Genomic DNA, 13,949 nt, shown 5'->3' with positions numbered 1-13,949 from the left:
CCACTGCTTCAGTCTTTCTTCCGAACACTCTCTTGTGCTTTAAAATTACCACCTTAGCTGTAGACTCTTCTGAAAGCCCTCAATATGCTTTCCAACACAAGGTTGAAAGTGCTTCCCACTTGAGACAAAACTACAAGTTTCAATTTCAAAGCCTACTTTATATTAAGAGATTCCTTTTGGCTTGGGGACTTCTTTGAGACATTCCTAGAGCTTGTCTAAAGAAGCAACACTGTAAAACAAAGCACTCCAGACAGACGTTTTTGTTTTGTCAGTTATGGTGCCTTTTTCATTTGCACTGAAAGTAAATTAAGGCTACCAACAAAAAAGTACTTGACACCCAAAAAGAGCATTCACATTTATCCAGTTTACTTTAAATTTCCACCAACCAAATACTTTTGCAGAAACCCCACACACTGACACTCACCCATTCATATCCCTAAGAACCATTAATCTGACAAGGTTGTGGAACATACCCAAATGCCTTCTCACACCTCCTTCTCCATGCCTTGCTTCCCAAATTTCCATACATGCCTTAAGCTGTGTTACTGAAGTTCAGTGTGGTTCTAGGTGACATGCACACAGCAGAGATGGGCTTGGCATCCAAACAGAAATTCCACACGTCAGCTAGAACTCTGAATTTCCACCCATCTGTTTGCTCAGCAGCACACCACTCATGCAGACACATTCGTACTTTTACAGGGATCCATTTACCCACACCAAGCTATTCTAATTCCTAGGCAGAATTCTTCCATTACTGAAGACTGAGGAGATGCCTGCAAGAAGGAACGGAGGCTGCCGTAAGAGAGACACATGAAGGCTACTCTGCGTTAGCAGGGAGGGTCACAAGACATTTGAGACCCTTTCGGAAGTGGAGCACAAGTCACATGTAAGCCACAACCTTACAGGTGCAATCATCATAACAAACCAATGATTCTCTACCTCTGAGCCAGTGTTCTCATACCTTTCTCGTAGGTCTCCTTTCTTTAGCTAGTTCACCTTACTGCTTCTGCAACACCTGCGACAACATACCCTGCCCTTTGGTGCCAATTAGCAAACAACAACATCAGAATTCCTAGAGGAATTTTCAAGACATTAGGTGCCTTTCTTGTTTGAAAAACTAACATGAGTGAAAATAAAAGGTGCATTTCTTTTTGCACTACAGCACCAAGTCATTTCAAAAGTAGTTCTCTGGAAAGATGCTGCATTTGGCAAAAGTGCTCCCTTTCAATACCCATTAATATCCTCATGGTCACTCTCCCACACTGGACTAGCAGGCACTGAGACTGCTGCCTAATAAGCCCTCCTCAACTCTAAGCCTGTTGCTGTCTTCTCTGGTTAAGTGGAAAATGGCTTGTATGAAGTTCAGAAAGCTGCATCTCAAGTGGCTCACAGCAAAGCTAAACAAAGCACACTCAGGCCTCCAGGATCTCTTTTCACCCTTGAAACGGGTTGGTGAACAATCACCTAAGTAGGTTTCAGCAATTATGAGATCAGAAGAGTTACCCGTTACTGCAGTTTAAAAAAAATAATCTCTCACTCAGTGGTTTGCAAGTGCAGACAAAAATGTACATGAATTTTTTCATCCTGACACTGGGTTTCCTTTGTCTTCACCTCCCGTAATAGAATACAGGAAGCAGCAAGGTATCCCATTTTCCCAATCACAGACAAGAAGGTCACCCTCCTCATTTCTGAATCTCCACAAGATTGCTGCTAAGTCGTTCCCTTACAAACCGTCTGTTTCTTGTCTTCAGCTGGGAATGCATACTTCTCACTTGAAACTTCGTACAGAAACACACTATCTTCAGATAGGCAAACGGCTTTTTGGCTTCCATTCAAGTGCTACTAATGCTGAAGGTAATAATTCTTCTCTTCAAATGTGGCAGATCTTGGAACTCTCGTCCATCCCAGAGACATCCTTACATTTCTGTGTTGAAGTGAGGCTTCAAAAGCCATCCCAGTGTCACCGAGTGAATTCGTATTTATAAACTGCTTTTCTTTCTCTTCTTCGATATTACCTCACACCCTACTGCCTCATGCCTGTGACCCTATCACTTCTGTTACAACCTATGTTCCTTTACCACATTAGGTGAGCTCTTAAGCATTATTAGGATATCTAAACAGTTCTTCACATACAAGCTTTTCCAATAACTCTTCAAATTCCTTTGTTTCTCAAGGGTTGTGAGTACTATAACAAAAAAATTGCAAAATGCCTTCCTTTCATTCTACCCAGAGAAACATTCATGTGCTCTGCACATCAGCAGCAGTTAAACTATAAAAATGAACTAGTATCTGTGTCATGTGAGATGTGTTCTCATTTTCAGAAGTTAACTGAACACTAACAGAACTGTATTTCAACTGCAATTTGCTACAGGTCTTCATTCCAATCCTTCCACCTCTGGAAGCATCTTACCAGTTCCATCATCTGCATCATTCTGACCAGTCTCCCAAATCTCTGGTTTTGTCCCAAAGCCATCAGTGGCAGAAGACGCCGTATAGTCAGCAGGGTTAAATGTCCTAGAGTTTTAGAAGTTAAGAAATGGAAGAGAACACATGGGTCATTCAACAAGCACAAGTGTCATTACTGTTAGGTGAAGTTGCATTAGATTTAACATCTCCATCTCCATATAATTTATCTTGATAGATTTGGTTTCAGGGCTTTTTTCTGCTATGAGCAGTCAGAGAAGAAGAAAAGAGAAAGGAGAAACAAGTGAGGAGTCTGGAAAACAAAATTCCTGTAGAGAAACTAAACCAATACAATTCCTGAAAAAGCAGCATACCTACTCCCCCCAGTCTTATAAACCATTAGTTTATTCACACAAGAATAAGGGCCCTCTCAGCTGATAACTTCTCAGCAGATGGATGACTGATAAGTAACCAGCATCACATCCTTTCAGAGCACCAGACTGGCACAGGACAGGAGGTGGAATGTCAGACTGGAAGATTAATTCAAAGTGCTCTTCTGACGCCAATGCCAAAACACATAGATGCAGCTAAACAGTGAAAAAGGATTATTGAAGAAAAACCTCTTTTCAGTTCATCATCTACAAGCATGAACAAGAAGGATTATTAGAGAAGTAGAATAAGCCTTCTGTTCACCATGACATCACTGATGTTACATGAAGTGCCATTAAAGGCAAACACTGAAGCAAAGTAGTGGAGGCTATGTTTCTATACAGCAAGTTATTCCAACAAAATCGAGAACAAACTTTAGAGCTGCTGAGTAAATACTTCTGAATCTGTTTTAGGATCCCCATATGTCTGAACAGCTAATGCATGAAACCTCAAAAACAGGGGAAACTTTAGAAACACTGCTTTCTAGTTTTATATAGAACTTGCACATTCCACATTACGCTGAAATCAATCTGGGTTTAGGTTAACCTAAGACTATATGCACCACACAACTTTCAGCCTCCAAGGCACTATTTGGCTGCTACTGATAGCAGCTATGGTTCTCCAAGTCTGAGACACTAACACTGAGGAAACAAACACTGGGTTTGTATAGGTGTGCCCAGTCAGAAATACTGGTTTAAGATAAAAACGTTCCATTCATCATCTAAGAGACTTGTAAATTTTTGCATCCCTACTGGTTTATCAAACATACAGCAATATTCATACATACAATGGCAACATTATCAATCAATATTGCCACTGAGTTTGATCCTTGCCAAAATCTGTGCTCTGCATGTTTCTTACCCCATGCCTTGGGCTGAAAACCTCCCCGTTCCTCTCCCTCTGCCACGTCCAAACCCTAGGAGAGAAAACACCATTTAACAGCAGCAGCAGAGGAGCCGCCAGTCACTAGTCTGTCACATTAGAGAATACTATGGTTGAACAAGAAAACTGCCATAGCTGAAGTTAAATACCATTTAATTCTCAAATTCCCTTACAGAATTTAGTTTCCTAACACATGCAAATAAACCACAGTTTATCTAAGACCACTTATTTAAGCAGGACCTGCAATTCTTTGCCATCTTTTCTGTATCTCATGAAGCAGCTCCAAATGCCAATTAAAGGACTTACCTAAAGACTCAGCCCAAAGACTGCTATTGCCAAATCATTAGACATTACACAAAACTGTCTCCACTAACTCCTGCCTAAGATGCTCTCAGCCTGCCTGCATACCCTAATCTCCCAAGAAATTCCCTGCCACTCCTTATCTGTGGGGAGAAAGTTTAAACACTCCATTTGTTTCCTTCTCTGACTCAGACCACCTGGCCATCCCTACCCTCCAGTGCTTTCTCCAACCTGTGACCGCACATTCTACTTCCCCCTTAATCACAGTTACTGAAATGAAAAACACTCAATTCAAATTTCTCAACTTCGTTATCATCCACAAGAATACTCATTTCTATTTTAGTAAAAAGAAGTATTTGTCACCTCCAGTTCTGATTACCAGCCTCAGTTTACAAACATCTTGATATAGTGAATGGCTTTATTTTTGCACATTGCGTAGTATTAACAAGGCACAGAAACCTGTGTTAAACTTAGCAATCCATAAAGCAAATGTCTACAAAAAGTGTTCGCAACTATTTCTTACCTGCAGCATATTTCTGCACAGGTCTCCCCTCTCCCCTTTTAGGGGTTTATCTGAGGCTTTACTAGTTTGTTGGGGTTTTTTTGCAGGGAAGACTAGGAATATTATTTTGTATTACAAGACCAGAAAGAAGTCAAGAGCTGCAGTCTGAGAACAAAGTTGTGTTTAATGACAAAATTATGCGGTATTTTAAGTCACCAAGGAACTAAAAGCTTACCAGAGCACAAAAGTTAGAATCCTAAATCACTGATACAATGGTGTTCAAACATCAGAACTACTCATGATAAGCTGTTTGAAGTTGGATCCCTTTACTTTCAGGGGACCATTTAACCTAAGTAACACCAGCAGCTTCAGAACACAGTAAAACCAGTTTAGGAAGTTCCCGTTTTAATGAGTTTCCATTTCCTGCCCTCACCACCAGTTCTTCTCTTTGCCCCAGTTCACTCCTCAAGTGTCGAAAGACATTTCTGACCTTCCTTTTTCAAAGACTTCTCAGAATCATCAAAAGGAGCAGGATGAAACACACAAAGGAAGGATTCACACCCAGCAACACACAGTATTTTGGCAAGGCAAGAACACAGAGTAGCTGACGTCTGACACTGCTATCTCTACACTATTTTCCTCTCTTTGCTCTTTTTTCAGAACCAGCTGCAGAGAAGGCAGACACAGGTTAGGAAAGGAGCAACAACTGCTGCAATGTGGCATTTGCCATCCTTCTTCACCAAGCCCACATGCTCTTTGCCACAAACAACAGTGCTGTGATGCACAGAAGTCACAGCACTCTGGATTATCTTTTCGTCTGGTAAATTTTTTTCAGAGCAGAATGAGCTACCCACATTTACCTGGGGACATGGTAGGGGCCATTACATAATAAAATTACTTCCTGCAGCTATCAATACAGCATTAAACACCATTTACTGAAATCGCATAGAAGCAAGATCAACAGTTCTCTGACAACCTCAGCTACAAGTCCAATTGGGAGCTGCAAAACATAGAAACAGTCAAGCAGAAATATTTTTGAGTGAGGCAGACATTAGGTACAGAAAAATAGGTGAACAGTTAGAATAAAAAGAAACAGATTTTAGAAGAGAAGTCTACTCAAGTCTCCAAAGTGAAAAAGCCTAACAGAATAACCTTAGTACAGGTGTTAGTTTTGTCTGGGGCAGAGTTAACTTTCATCACAGTGCGTGGTATGGGGCTGTTTTTTAGATTTGTGCTGAACACAGGGTTGATAATGTAGAGATGTTTTTGTCACTGCTGAGCAGAGCATACACAGAGTCAAGGCCTTTGCTGCTTTCTGTACTGCCACACTGGCAAGGAACTTGGGGGCGTATGGAAGACTGGGAGGAGACACAGCTGGGACAGGTGATCCAAACTGACCAAAGGGATATTCCACATCATATGACATCATGCTCAGTATATAAGGGGGAGTAAAAAGGAGGAAGGGAGGACATCTGGAGTGATGGTGTTTGTCTTCCCAAGGAACCGTTTAGTGTGATGGGCCCTGCTCTCCTGGAGATGGCTGAACACCTCCTGTCTGTGGGAAGCAGTGAGTTAATTTCTTGTTTTGCTTTGCTTGTGTGTGCAGCTTTTGCTTTCCCTATCAAACTATCTTTATCTCAACCCATGAGTTTTGTACCTTTAACGCTTCTGAGTCTCTTCTCCATTCCCCTGGTGGGGGAGTGAGCGAGTGGCTGTGTGGGGCTTGGCTGCTGCCTGGGGTTAAACCACGACAGCACACTAAACAGCATGTGACATTTTGATAAGAAAGGCATAAGTAAGACACCATACCATCATGGGCACAATAAACTACCGGCTAAAAACATTAGTAACGTCTAACAATTTTAGAAATTGCTAAAGAGAAATAATATTGCTCCTGAAGTTCATGCACAGTCTGCCAGCAAGGCAGTTTTAATATCAAATCACTGTGAAAGCTAATCCTGAGCTTGAATTTCAAGTGGATTTCCTTAACTTCATAGACCCATGTCTACACTGTCAAAACTGAAACTAAATTAAGTTTAATCAACAATTACAACAAAAAGCATTCTAATGAAGACAAAACCCTACAGGTTTGGTACTAAATTCAAAGGTAGAAAAGACACAAAGAATTAATTCAAATTCTGGGACAGTGAGTACTCAGCACTGAGTATTCACTCTAATGCAGACCAGGATCTCATACACCATGGACACTAACACAAGATACCATCGGGAAGGACTGACACTCTTTTTGATACAACCAGACCATTAATACATTCTTATGTTCTCATGCCAAGACAGTTACTTCTCTCAACTGTCAAAATTAAAACGTGGCCTTAAATAGATTAGAAGGCACAGTCTTCTAACACAGAGAACTTAGTCACAAAACATCTGCAAATGACCACAGAGTATTTAGCATACTTAGTATGTTTTTAACAGTGACTAAAAGGTCAGTAAGCAAACGAGGCTTGACATCAGATTTCAGAGCAGGGACCCAAATTCTGAGCATGCAATCCCACAGAAACTCAAACTCATTTAAATCAGAACTACTACAACTATGGTCTTCCTCACCAGTGACCGCAAGCATAACCCTTTCCTGTACTGACAATTTTGCATTTACCAGTGAGCGAGCACCAAACTACCTGAAAACAACATTATTTGTTCACTTTTGGATCAGGTCTCAGAACCAGTTCTCTGCTTGATAAAGGCCAGAAAACCATTCACCTTCACACCAGGATAAGCCACTAATAGACTCTGCTGTCCTCAGTGACCTTTTAGGTTTTTTGCCTTAGCATAGTTTCCAGGAAGATCTGCTACATGATCTTACCAGGCACAGATGTGAGTCTGCCTGGCCTGTAGTTCCCCAGGTCTTCCTCATTTCTCTTTTCAAATGGAGGCTATGCTTCCTCTTTTCCAATCAGTGAGAACTTCACTCATATTTGATGGATAGGGGCTTAGCCACTTCCTCTGCCAGTTCCCTCAGGACCCACAGATGTATCTTGTCAATTCCCACAGACATGGGCATCTTTAGATTTCTTAAATGGTCTCAGACCTGATCCTCTCCTACAGCAGGCTGTTCTTCATTCTCCCAGTCCCTGTCTTGTCACTTCTACAACCCATGTGGCTGGAGATCTTACCAGTAAAAACTGAGGCAAAAACAATCATTAAGTTCTGCAGCCTTCTTCATGGCCTGGTTAGCCCTTCTGTTTTCTTCCAGAAAGGGCCCACACACACTTTCCCTAGTCTTCCTTTCATCACCAGCATTACCAATTCAGCATTCCTAACCAGAACCACTAGCTGCTCAGACAATCTCTCTGTTCCTCCCAGGCTACCTGTCTTTGCTTCCATCCTCTATAAGCTTCCTTTTACTGTTTGAGTTTGTCCAGAAGTTCCTTGTCCATCCATGGCAGTCAAATTGTTTTGCCCAGCTTTCTCTTTGTTGGGATGCATCCCTCCTGAGCTTGGAGGAAGAGATCCTTAAATATCAACCAGCTTTCATGGGTCTCTTTTCCCTCCAAGGCTCTATCCCATGGCACTCTACCAAGCAGATCCCTGAAGAGCCTAAAGTATGCTCTCCTGAAGGCCAAGGCAGTGAGCTTGCTGTGTGTCCTCCTCACTGCCCCAAGGATCTCAAACTTCACCATTTCATGGTTGCTGCAGCCCAGGCTGCCCTTCACCTTCACATCCCTCACCTTCTTGCTGATGAGAATAAGGTCCAACATAGCACCTCTCCTCAGTGGCCCATCTATAACTTGGAACAGGAAGTTAGCACCAAGGCATTCCAGGAGCATCCTGGATTGTCTGCGCCGAACTGTGTTGTCCTTAGAACATCTTTGTGGTGGTGGCAGCTCCCCATGAGGACCAGGACTTGTGAGCTATCCCACTCCTATCTGTCTATAGAGGGCCTCATCCCTGGTCAAGAGGCCTGTAGCAGACGCCCACTACAATGTCACCTGTGTCTGCCCTCCCTATAATTCTTGAGCACAAGCTCTTGGTCAGTTCCTCATCCATCCCCAGGCAGAGCTCCATGCACTACAGTTGGTCACTAACACAGAGTGTGATAATCCCTCCTCATCTCCACTGCCTGTCCTTCCTATAGAACCTGTATTCTTCCAACCATTCCATTCCAACACTCCAGTCAAAGAAGCCAGGCCACCTCCAAGATGCCAGTAAGACCATGGCCCTGCAGGCATGTGCACATCTCTAACTGCCCTTGTTAATTCCCCATGCTATGTATGTTAGCATAGAGGCAATGGAATTGAGTCCATGATGAAGTTAACTTACTGGCTGGAATGGCTGAAATTCCTTTGTGCCACCCTTTAGGTGCTGTCCTGATGACCTAATATCCTTCTGAGCATCTCTTGCTGGCCATGGTATCACACTGGTAGGAGAAGGATCAACTGAGGTTCCCCTTCAGCACTAACTTGGACTTAAAGCCCCCTCCACCAGCCTGGCAAGACTACAAATCACCACAGAACGGTGTTGGAAGGAACATTAAAGATTATCTTGTTCTAAACCTACTGCCATGGGCAGATACACCTTCCACCAGACCAGGCTGCTCAAACCTCCATCCAGCCTGGCCCATTGAACACTTCCAGGGATGGGGCATTCACAGCCTCTCTGGGCAACCTGTGCCAGTGTCTCAGCACCCTCACAGCAAATATTTTCTTCCTAATACTCCCTAATTCCTAATATCTAAATTTCCCCTCTTCTAGTTTAAAACTGTCCTCACTATCTGCCCATGTAAAAAGTTCCTCCATCTTGTTATAAGCTCCCTTTAGTTACTGGAAGGTGCTATAAGGTCTCTGGAGCCCTCTCCAGGCTGAACAGTCCCAACACTGTCTGTCTCCACAGGAGAGGTGCTCCAGCCCTCTCATCACCTTTGTGGCCTCCTCTGGATCTGCTCTAACAAGTTTATGTCCTTCCTCTGCTGGAAGCAGCATTCCAGGTGGGGTCTTACCAGAACAGAAGGGCAGAATCCCCTCCCTTGACCTGCTGGCCATGCTGCTTTGGATGCAGCCCAGGGTGCAGCTGGCTTCCTGGACTGCAAGCACACATGGCCAGCTCACGCTCAGGTTTTCATCCATAAGAAGCCCCAAGTCCTTCTCTGTAGGGCTGCTCTCAATGATGACTCAAGATACTCATCCTCTACCCATATCGGCATGTCACGCTCAGTTTTTCATCCATAAGAAGCCCCAAGTCCTTCTCTGTAGGGCTGCTCTCAATGATGACTCAAGATACTCATCCTCTACACTGACAGATGGAACCCATCAGCCTCCAGAAGACCAGGTTTCTCAAAGTGAGTCCCACAGTCTAAGAAGTCAAATCCCTGGCTATGGCACCAGGCCTGTAACCATCTGTTGATTCTCCAAATACAACTGGTCCTTTCAACCCCCTTCCTTCTTGACTGGGAGGAGAGATGAAAACGTTAACTGTGCTTCAGAGTCCCTTATAGCCACTTCCAGGGCTCTGTAAACCTTCTTGATGCTACTCAGACTGCTCCTCGCTGTGCCACCGGTGCCCACATGAAACAACAGCAGCAGGCAACAGCCAGTGGACTGCACGAGGCCTGGAAGTCTCAGTAGCATCCCTGATACAAGCCCCCAGTGAGCAGCACAGCTTTCCAGAGAGCAGAATAAGAGGCACCTACTACTGTCACCTGGTGCCTTTTTTAAGTCGTGCTGCTTGTTACACCGGGAACAGATGGGGCTGCCTTACTGCTTGCTATATGGGGGGCAGATTGGGCTGCCTTACTCTTTACATTTTTCTTTTCTTGAATGAATTCTAGAAAAGTCAACACTTAGACCCAACCCAGGCAGGTGGCAAGATTTTCTGTTTCCACTAAAACCCACTATGAGTTCAAAACAGTCATAAACACACAACCAAGCCTTCATTCTGGTACCTGCATGCATACAAAAAATTGCCACCACATTCACAACCTTTCATCCCCTAAATCAAATGCACACAACATGGGATCATGAGAAGGGTGTGTAGCAGCAAAACTCATATGGCCCTAGCCCACTAACTTAATAGCCTATTCCCTAGAAAATCCAGTGTGCTCAGCTTGTAGACTCAAATCCTGCCACCACAATACAGGTGCTCTATTTCAAAACTCAGACTTTCACACTGACAGGTTTCAATTAGAGGAAATTACTTCAAGGTTAATACAGAAGGGCAGGCAACACCCTAGATTTGTGGTCATCTTTGACTGTACAGTAACCAAACAGCCTTGGTCTTTGCTCTGGAAATGCAGAGCCAGCCATCCCTCCAGCAGAAACCAAGGTGATGAAGGTTTAAGCTTTAAGAGACAAGAAGGCTAAGTATAGAAACTTTGTATTCTAGGTATTCCACACTACCAAAACAAACACTGAAGTTACATTTAATAATTCAAATTACTTTTGTCTTTATTTGTCACCATAAAGATAGAAGCAATTCATCGTACTATCTACTGCATGTACTCCAGAAACCATTTTTAGAAGCATGTGCAGAAAACTTGCAACTCTAAAATTGTATGTAAAAGTAAATAGGCAACTTGTTAAAACTAAGTTATGGTGAATCTCACAAATATAGAAAATGGACATAACAGTTTTGCAATCAATGCAGAACAAACCACAGCAGAAGTAAAAAGACTTCAGACTGTGACCTCCAGAAGGTCTGCACCATAGTCATGCTTTAGAGAACACAACATCATTACTAGTTCGGGCAAAGGAAATCCCAAACACATCCCATGCCGAGCTGAGCTAAGCTTTTTAACCAAGAGAATGTTTACACATGCAATTCTGATTACAGAAGCTTAAGATTTTTTTTCAAGGATAGCATACCTCTTACCTAAAAACACTAGAAAAAAAATAAAAGAAAATCAAGAATACAATCTGGACTATAATCACATTATCTATGAAAACAATAAGCTCTTTTGCTTTCTTATACAGACAGCAGACAAAGCAAGAGCTGGAAGGCTCCTTGTCATGTAAGTCCAGAATTAAAACACAGTATTTTTCCCTTTATCTCTGTTTTGCAAGAAAAAAAATCCCCTGTCAGCATCTGCATTTATGTCATGCTCACGTTGCTCTGGAATAATGAAGAGGAAGAAAATAGAGAAGTGCAAGTGACAAATCCGTCTTTGTTTAGCAAAGAAGGAGAATCACTACATGTGAATCTGTAACAATTTCTATGCTGAATCAAGTCCAAAAGTTCACCCACCTGCTATCTCATTATAAGCTATGGTCAATTAGGTATCTAGGGAAAAGCACATGAACTGAAACCACAGTGCATTTTCTCTGGATGCTTTCCTGGTCTTCAGCTATTTGTAGCTCTGGCCTCCTTAGTCAAAGATAATTTACATAAAACAAAACTTTTGGTGTTTTCTCCTTTTCTTACTGTGGTTCTTTTTTAGGATAAAACCCACATCACCTTACAGAAAGGAGTTCCTCAGGTTAACTGTATGTATGAAGAAAGACCTCTGTAGGTTCATCTAGTAACCAGATGCCAAAACAACCATGGCTGTTTGGACATTTGTTAGCACAAATCAGATATATGGCATCCTTGGGTTAGGCCTGCTTTCATATGTGAAAGGCAGACTGATCATTGAATGCAGGCAGGCTCAGCAAAACACCTGATAAGGAACATTCCAAGAGAACTGTGACCAAGACCAGAAGTTCAACCAAAGGACAGAATCAAAAATGACCTCTGGGGGTCATGAAAGACCTCCAAAGATCAATGCCTCAATTAATTGTGCCTGTGTGAAGGGCAGGGGATATGATAATTAATGGTGGGATTACGGTAATTATTTTGGGGAAATAATTAGCATAAGAAGTGAGAAATCACTAACCAATAGAAAACAGAGTACTAATCAATTAGAATTAGGAAACTTTTAACCCATGAGCACTAATTCCTCTGTTTCCTGAAATACATAAACAGTAAAAGTTTGGATCCTTGATGTGCATATTAAGTGGAGGATCCCCCATGCATTCAGTGCTGCAATAAAGGCATACTGCTTCTTAATGCTACTTCGGTGTTAAGGAGTTTTCTTCCCAATTTCAGTGGCAATCTTGCAGCTCTAACTCACTGATTTCATCTAATATTCCCTCTTTTGCATACTTGCTTGGAGTGACGAGTTCATTTCCACACAGAAATTTTACAAATCCCTACCATACACCCACTCAGTTCTCTCTTTTGCAGGACGAAAAGTCCTAGTCTGCTTGTTCCTCACATCCCATAAATACAGTCTTCCCAGTACCTTCAAAAGCCTTTTCCAGCTCTACCACATCCCTTTCAACATGGGATGGAGCATGTGGGAGAACCAGACCTGCCCTTAAATTGAAGATTCAAGAACATTAAAAAACCCACTTGTGCTTTTAAAGTTTGTCAATTTGTATATAACACTGCAGCTGATGGAAATACAAATGAGGAAATACTTCTAGAGCTGACAATCCCAAAAACATAAGCATCTTCCTCCATAACTGCCCCAGGAGATTCCATTCTAGACATTTGCAAATCCTTGCAGTATTGACAAATATAATCACTTGGATGCAACTACTGTTCATCATCATTACAGTATTTCTTACACCTAAATTAAGCTCACTCAAGAAATTTGGTACTGAAAAGAAACACAAAGAAGGCCATCCTAAAACAAGATATCCCCTGACTCCTTTCCAAGACAAAGTTTACACCCGCAGTTTAACAAGCAAAGATTAAAGACAGAGTAATTACAGCTGAGATGTGTCCTGTAACACATCCTGTGATGCATTTTTTCTTTTTGCTCATCAGTCAGTAATTCGTATCTCAGGCATCCTGCATACCAGCAGCCAATGCTGTTTGCACTCTGTGTACCTACTACCCTATAAAGTTGCAAGGAATGTGACATAGTCATTAATGGAAGATCTACTACTGCACAACAAAGCTAATGCCTACAGCACAAGTCCGAAACACTCAGTTATCAGGGTTTTTCCCTCTCAGTAAACAACACTATAATCCCTGAGTTAATCCCATTTCTGCTATTTTCAGTGCTTCTGCAGTGAGGTAGTAACATGACGGCGCAGCAAATCCTCCTCCAGAAAGCAGCCAGTAAGGTAACTCCAGCCTGGGAAGGTAGCTGAGAGACAGAGCGTTGCTCAGATAATTAGCACACCCCGATTTCCTATCCAAAGCCTAGATTCCTACACACACGCTCTGCATGAAACATTTGTAAAAAAGGTGGTGCTTACCAGCAATCTATTCACTTTCAGCTGAAGTACATTATCCCACATTTGACTATTACATGCAACAGAAAACAAAGACTACTGAATGAAATGGCAGGAAGCTTTTTATTACTTCTGCCACTACCCAAAGAAATAAGGCCATGTACCCCTGAAACGACGAGAACTGAATTGCATAGCTTTATACAACTCCCTGCAGATTTCAAGGGCTTGCATTTTATAATTAAATCAGGTATTTCCTGCCA

General features: G+C 42.3%; 1 protein-coding gene across 1 annotated transcript in view; it reads right to left on the bottom strand.

Moving 5' to 3' along the window:
* UBAP2 (ubiquitin associated protein 2) overlaps positions 1 to 13,949 on the bottom strand; it is a gene marked incomplete at its 3' end in the record, with an annotated part of 52,109 nt that overhangs the window by 24,741 nt on the left and 13,419 nt on the right. Inside the window, exons 6-7 of the mRNA XM_009078767.1 lie at positions 3,694 to 3,748; positions 2,411 to 2,514 (exon numbers count right to left, since the gene is read on the bottom strand). Of these exons, the coding sequence (XP_009077015.1) occupies positions 2,411 to 2,514; positions 3,694 to 3,748 (159 nt within the window). The remainder of the gene's footprint in view (positions 1 to 2,410; positions 2,515 to 3,693; positions 3,749 to 13,949) is intronic.

Source organism: Acanthisitta chloris, unplaced genomic scaffold (genome assembly GCF_000695815.1).
Source record: "Acanthisitta chloris isolate BGI_N310 unplaced genomic scaffold, ASM69581v1 scaffold6037, whole genome shotgun sequence".
NCBI lineage: Eukaryota > Metazoa > Chordata > Aves > Passeriformes > Acanthisittidae > Acanthisitta > Acanthisitta chloris.
Note: the sequence above shows the minus strand (reverse complement) of the source record. Positions and strands in the feature narration are given on the sequence as shown.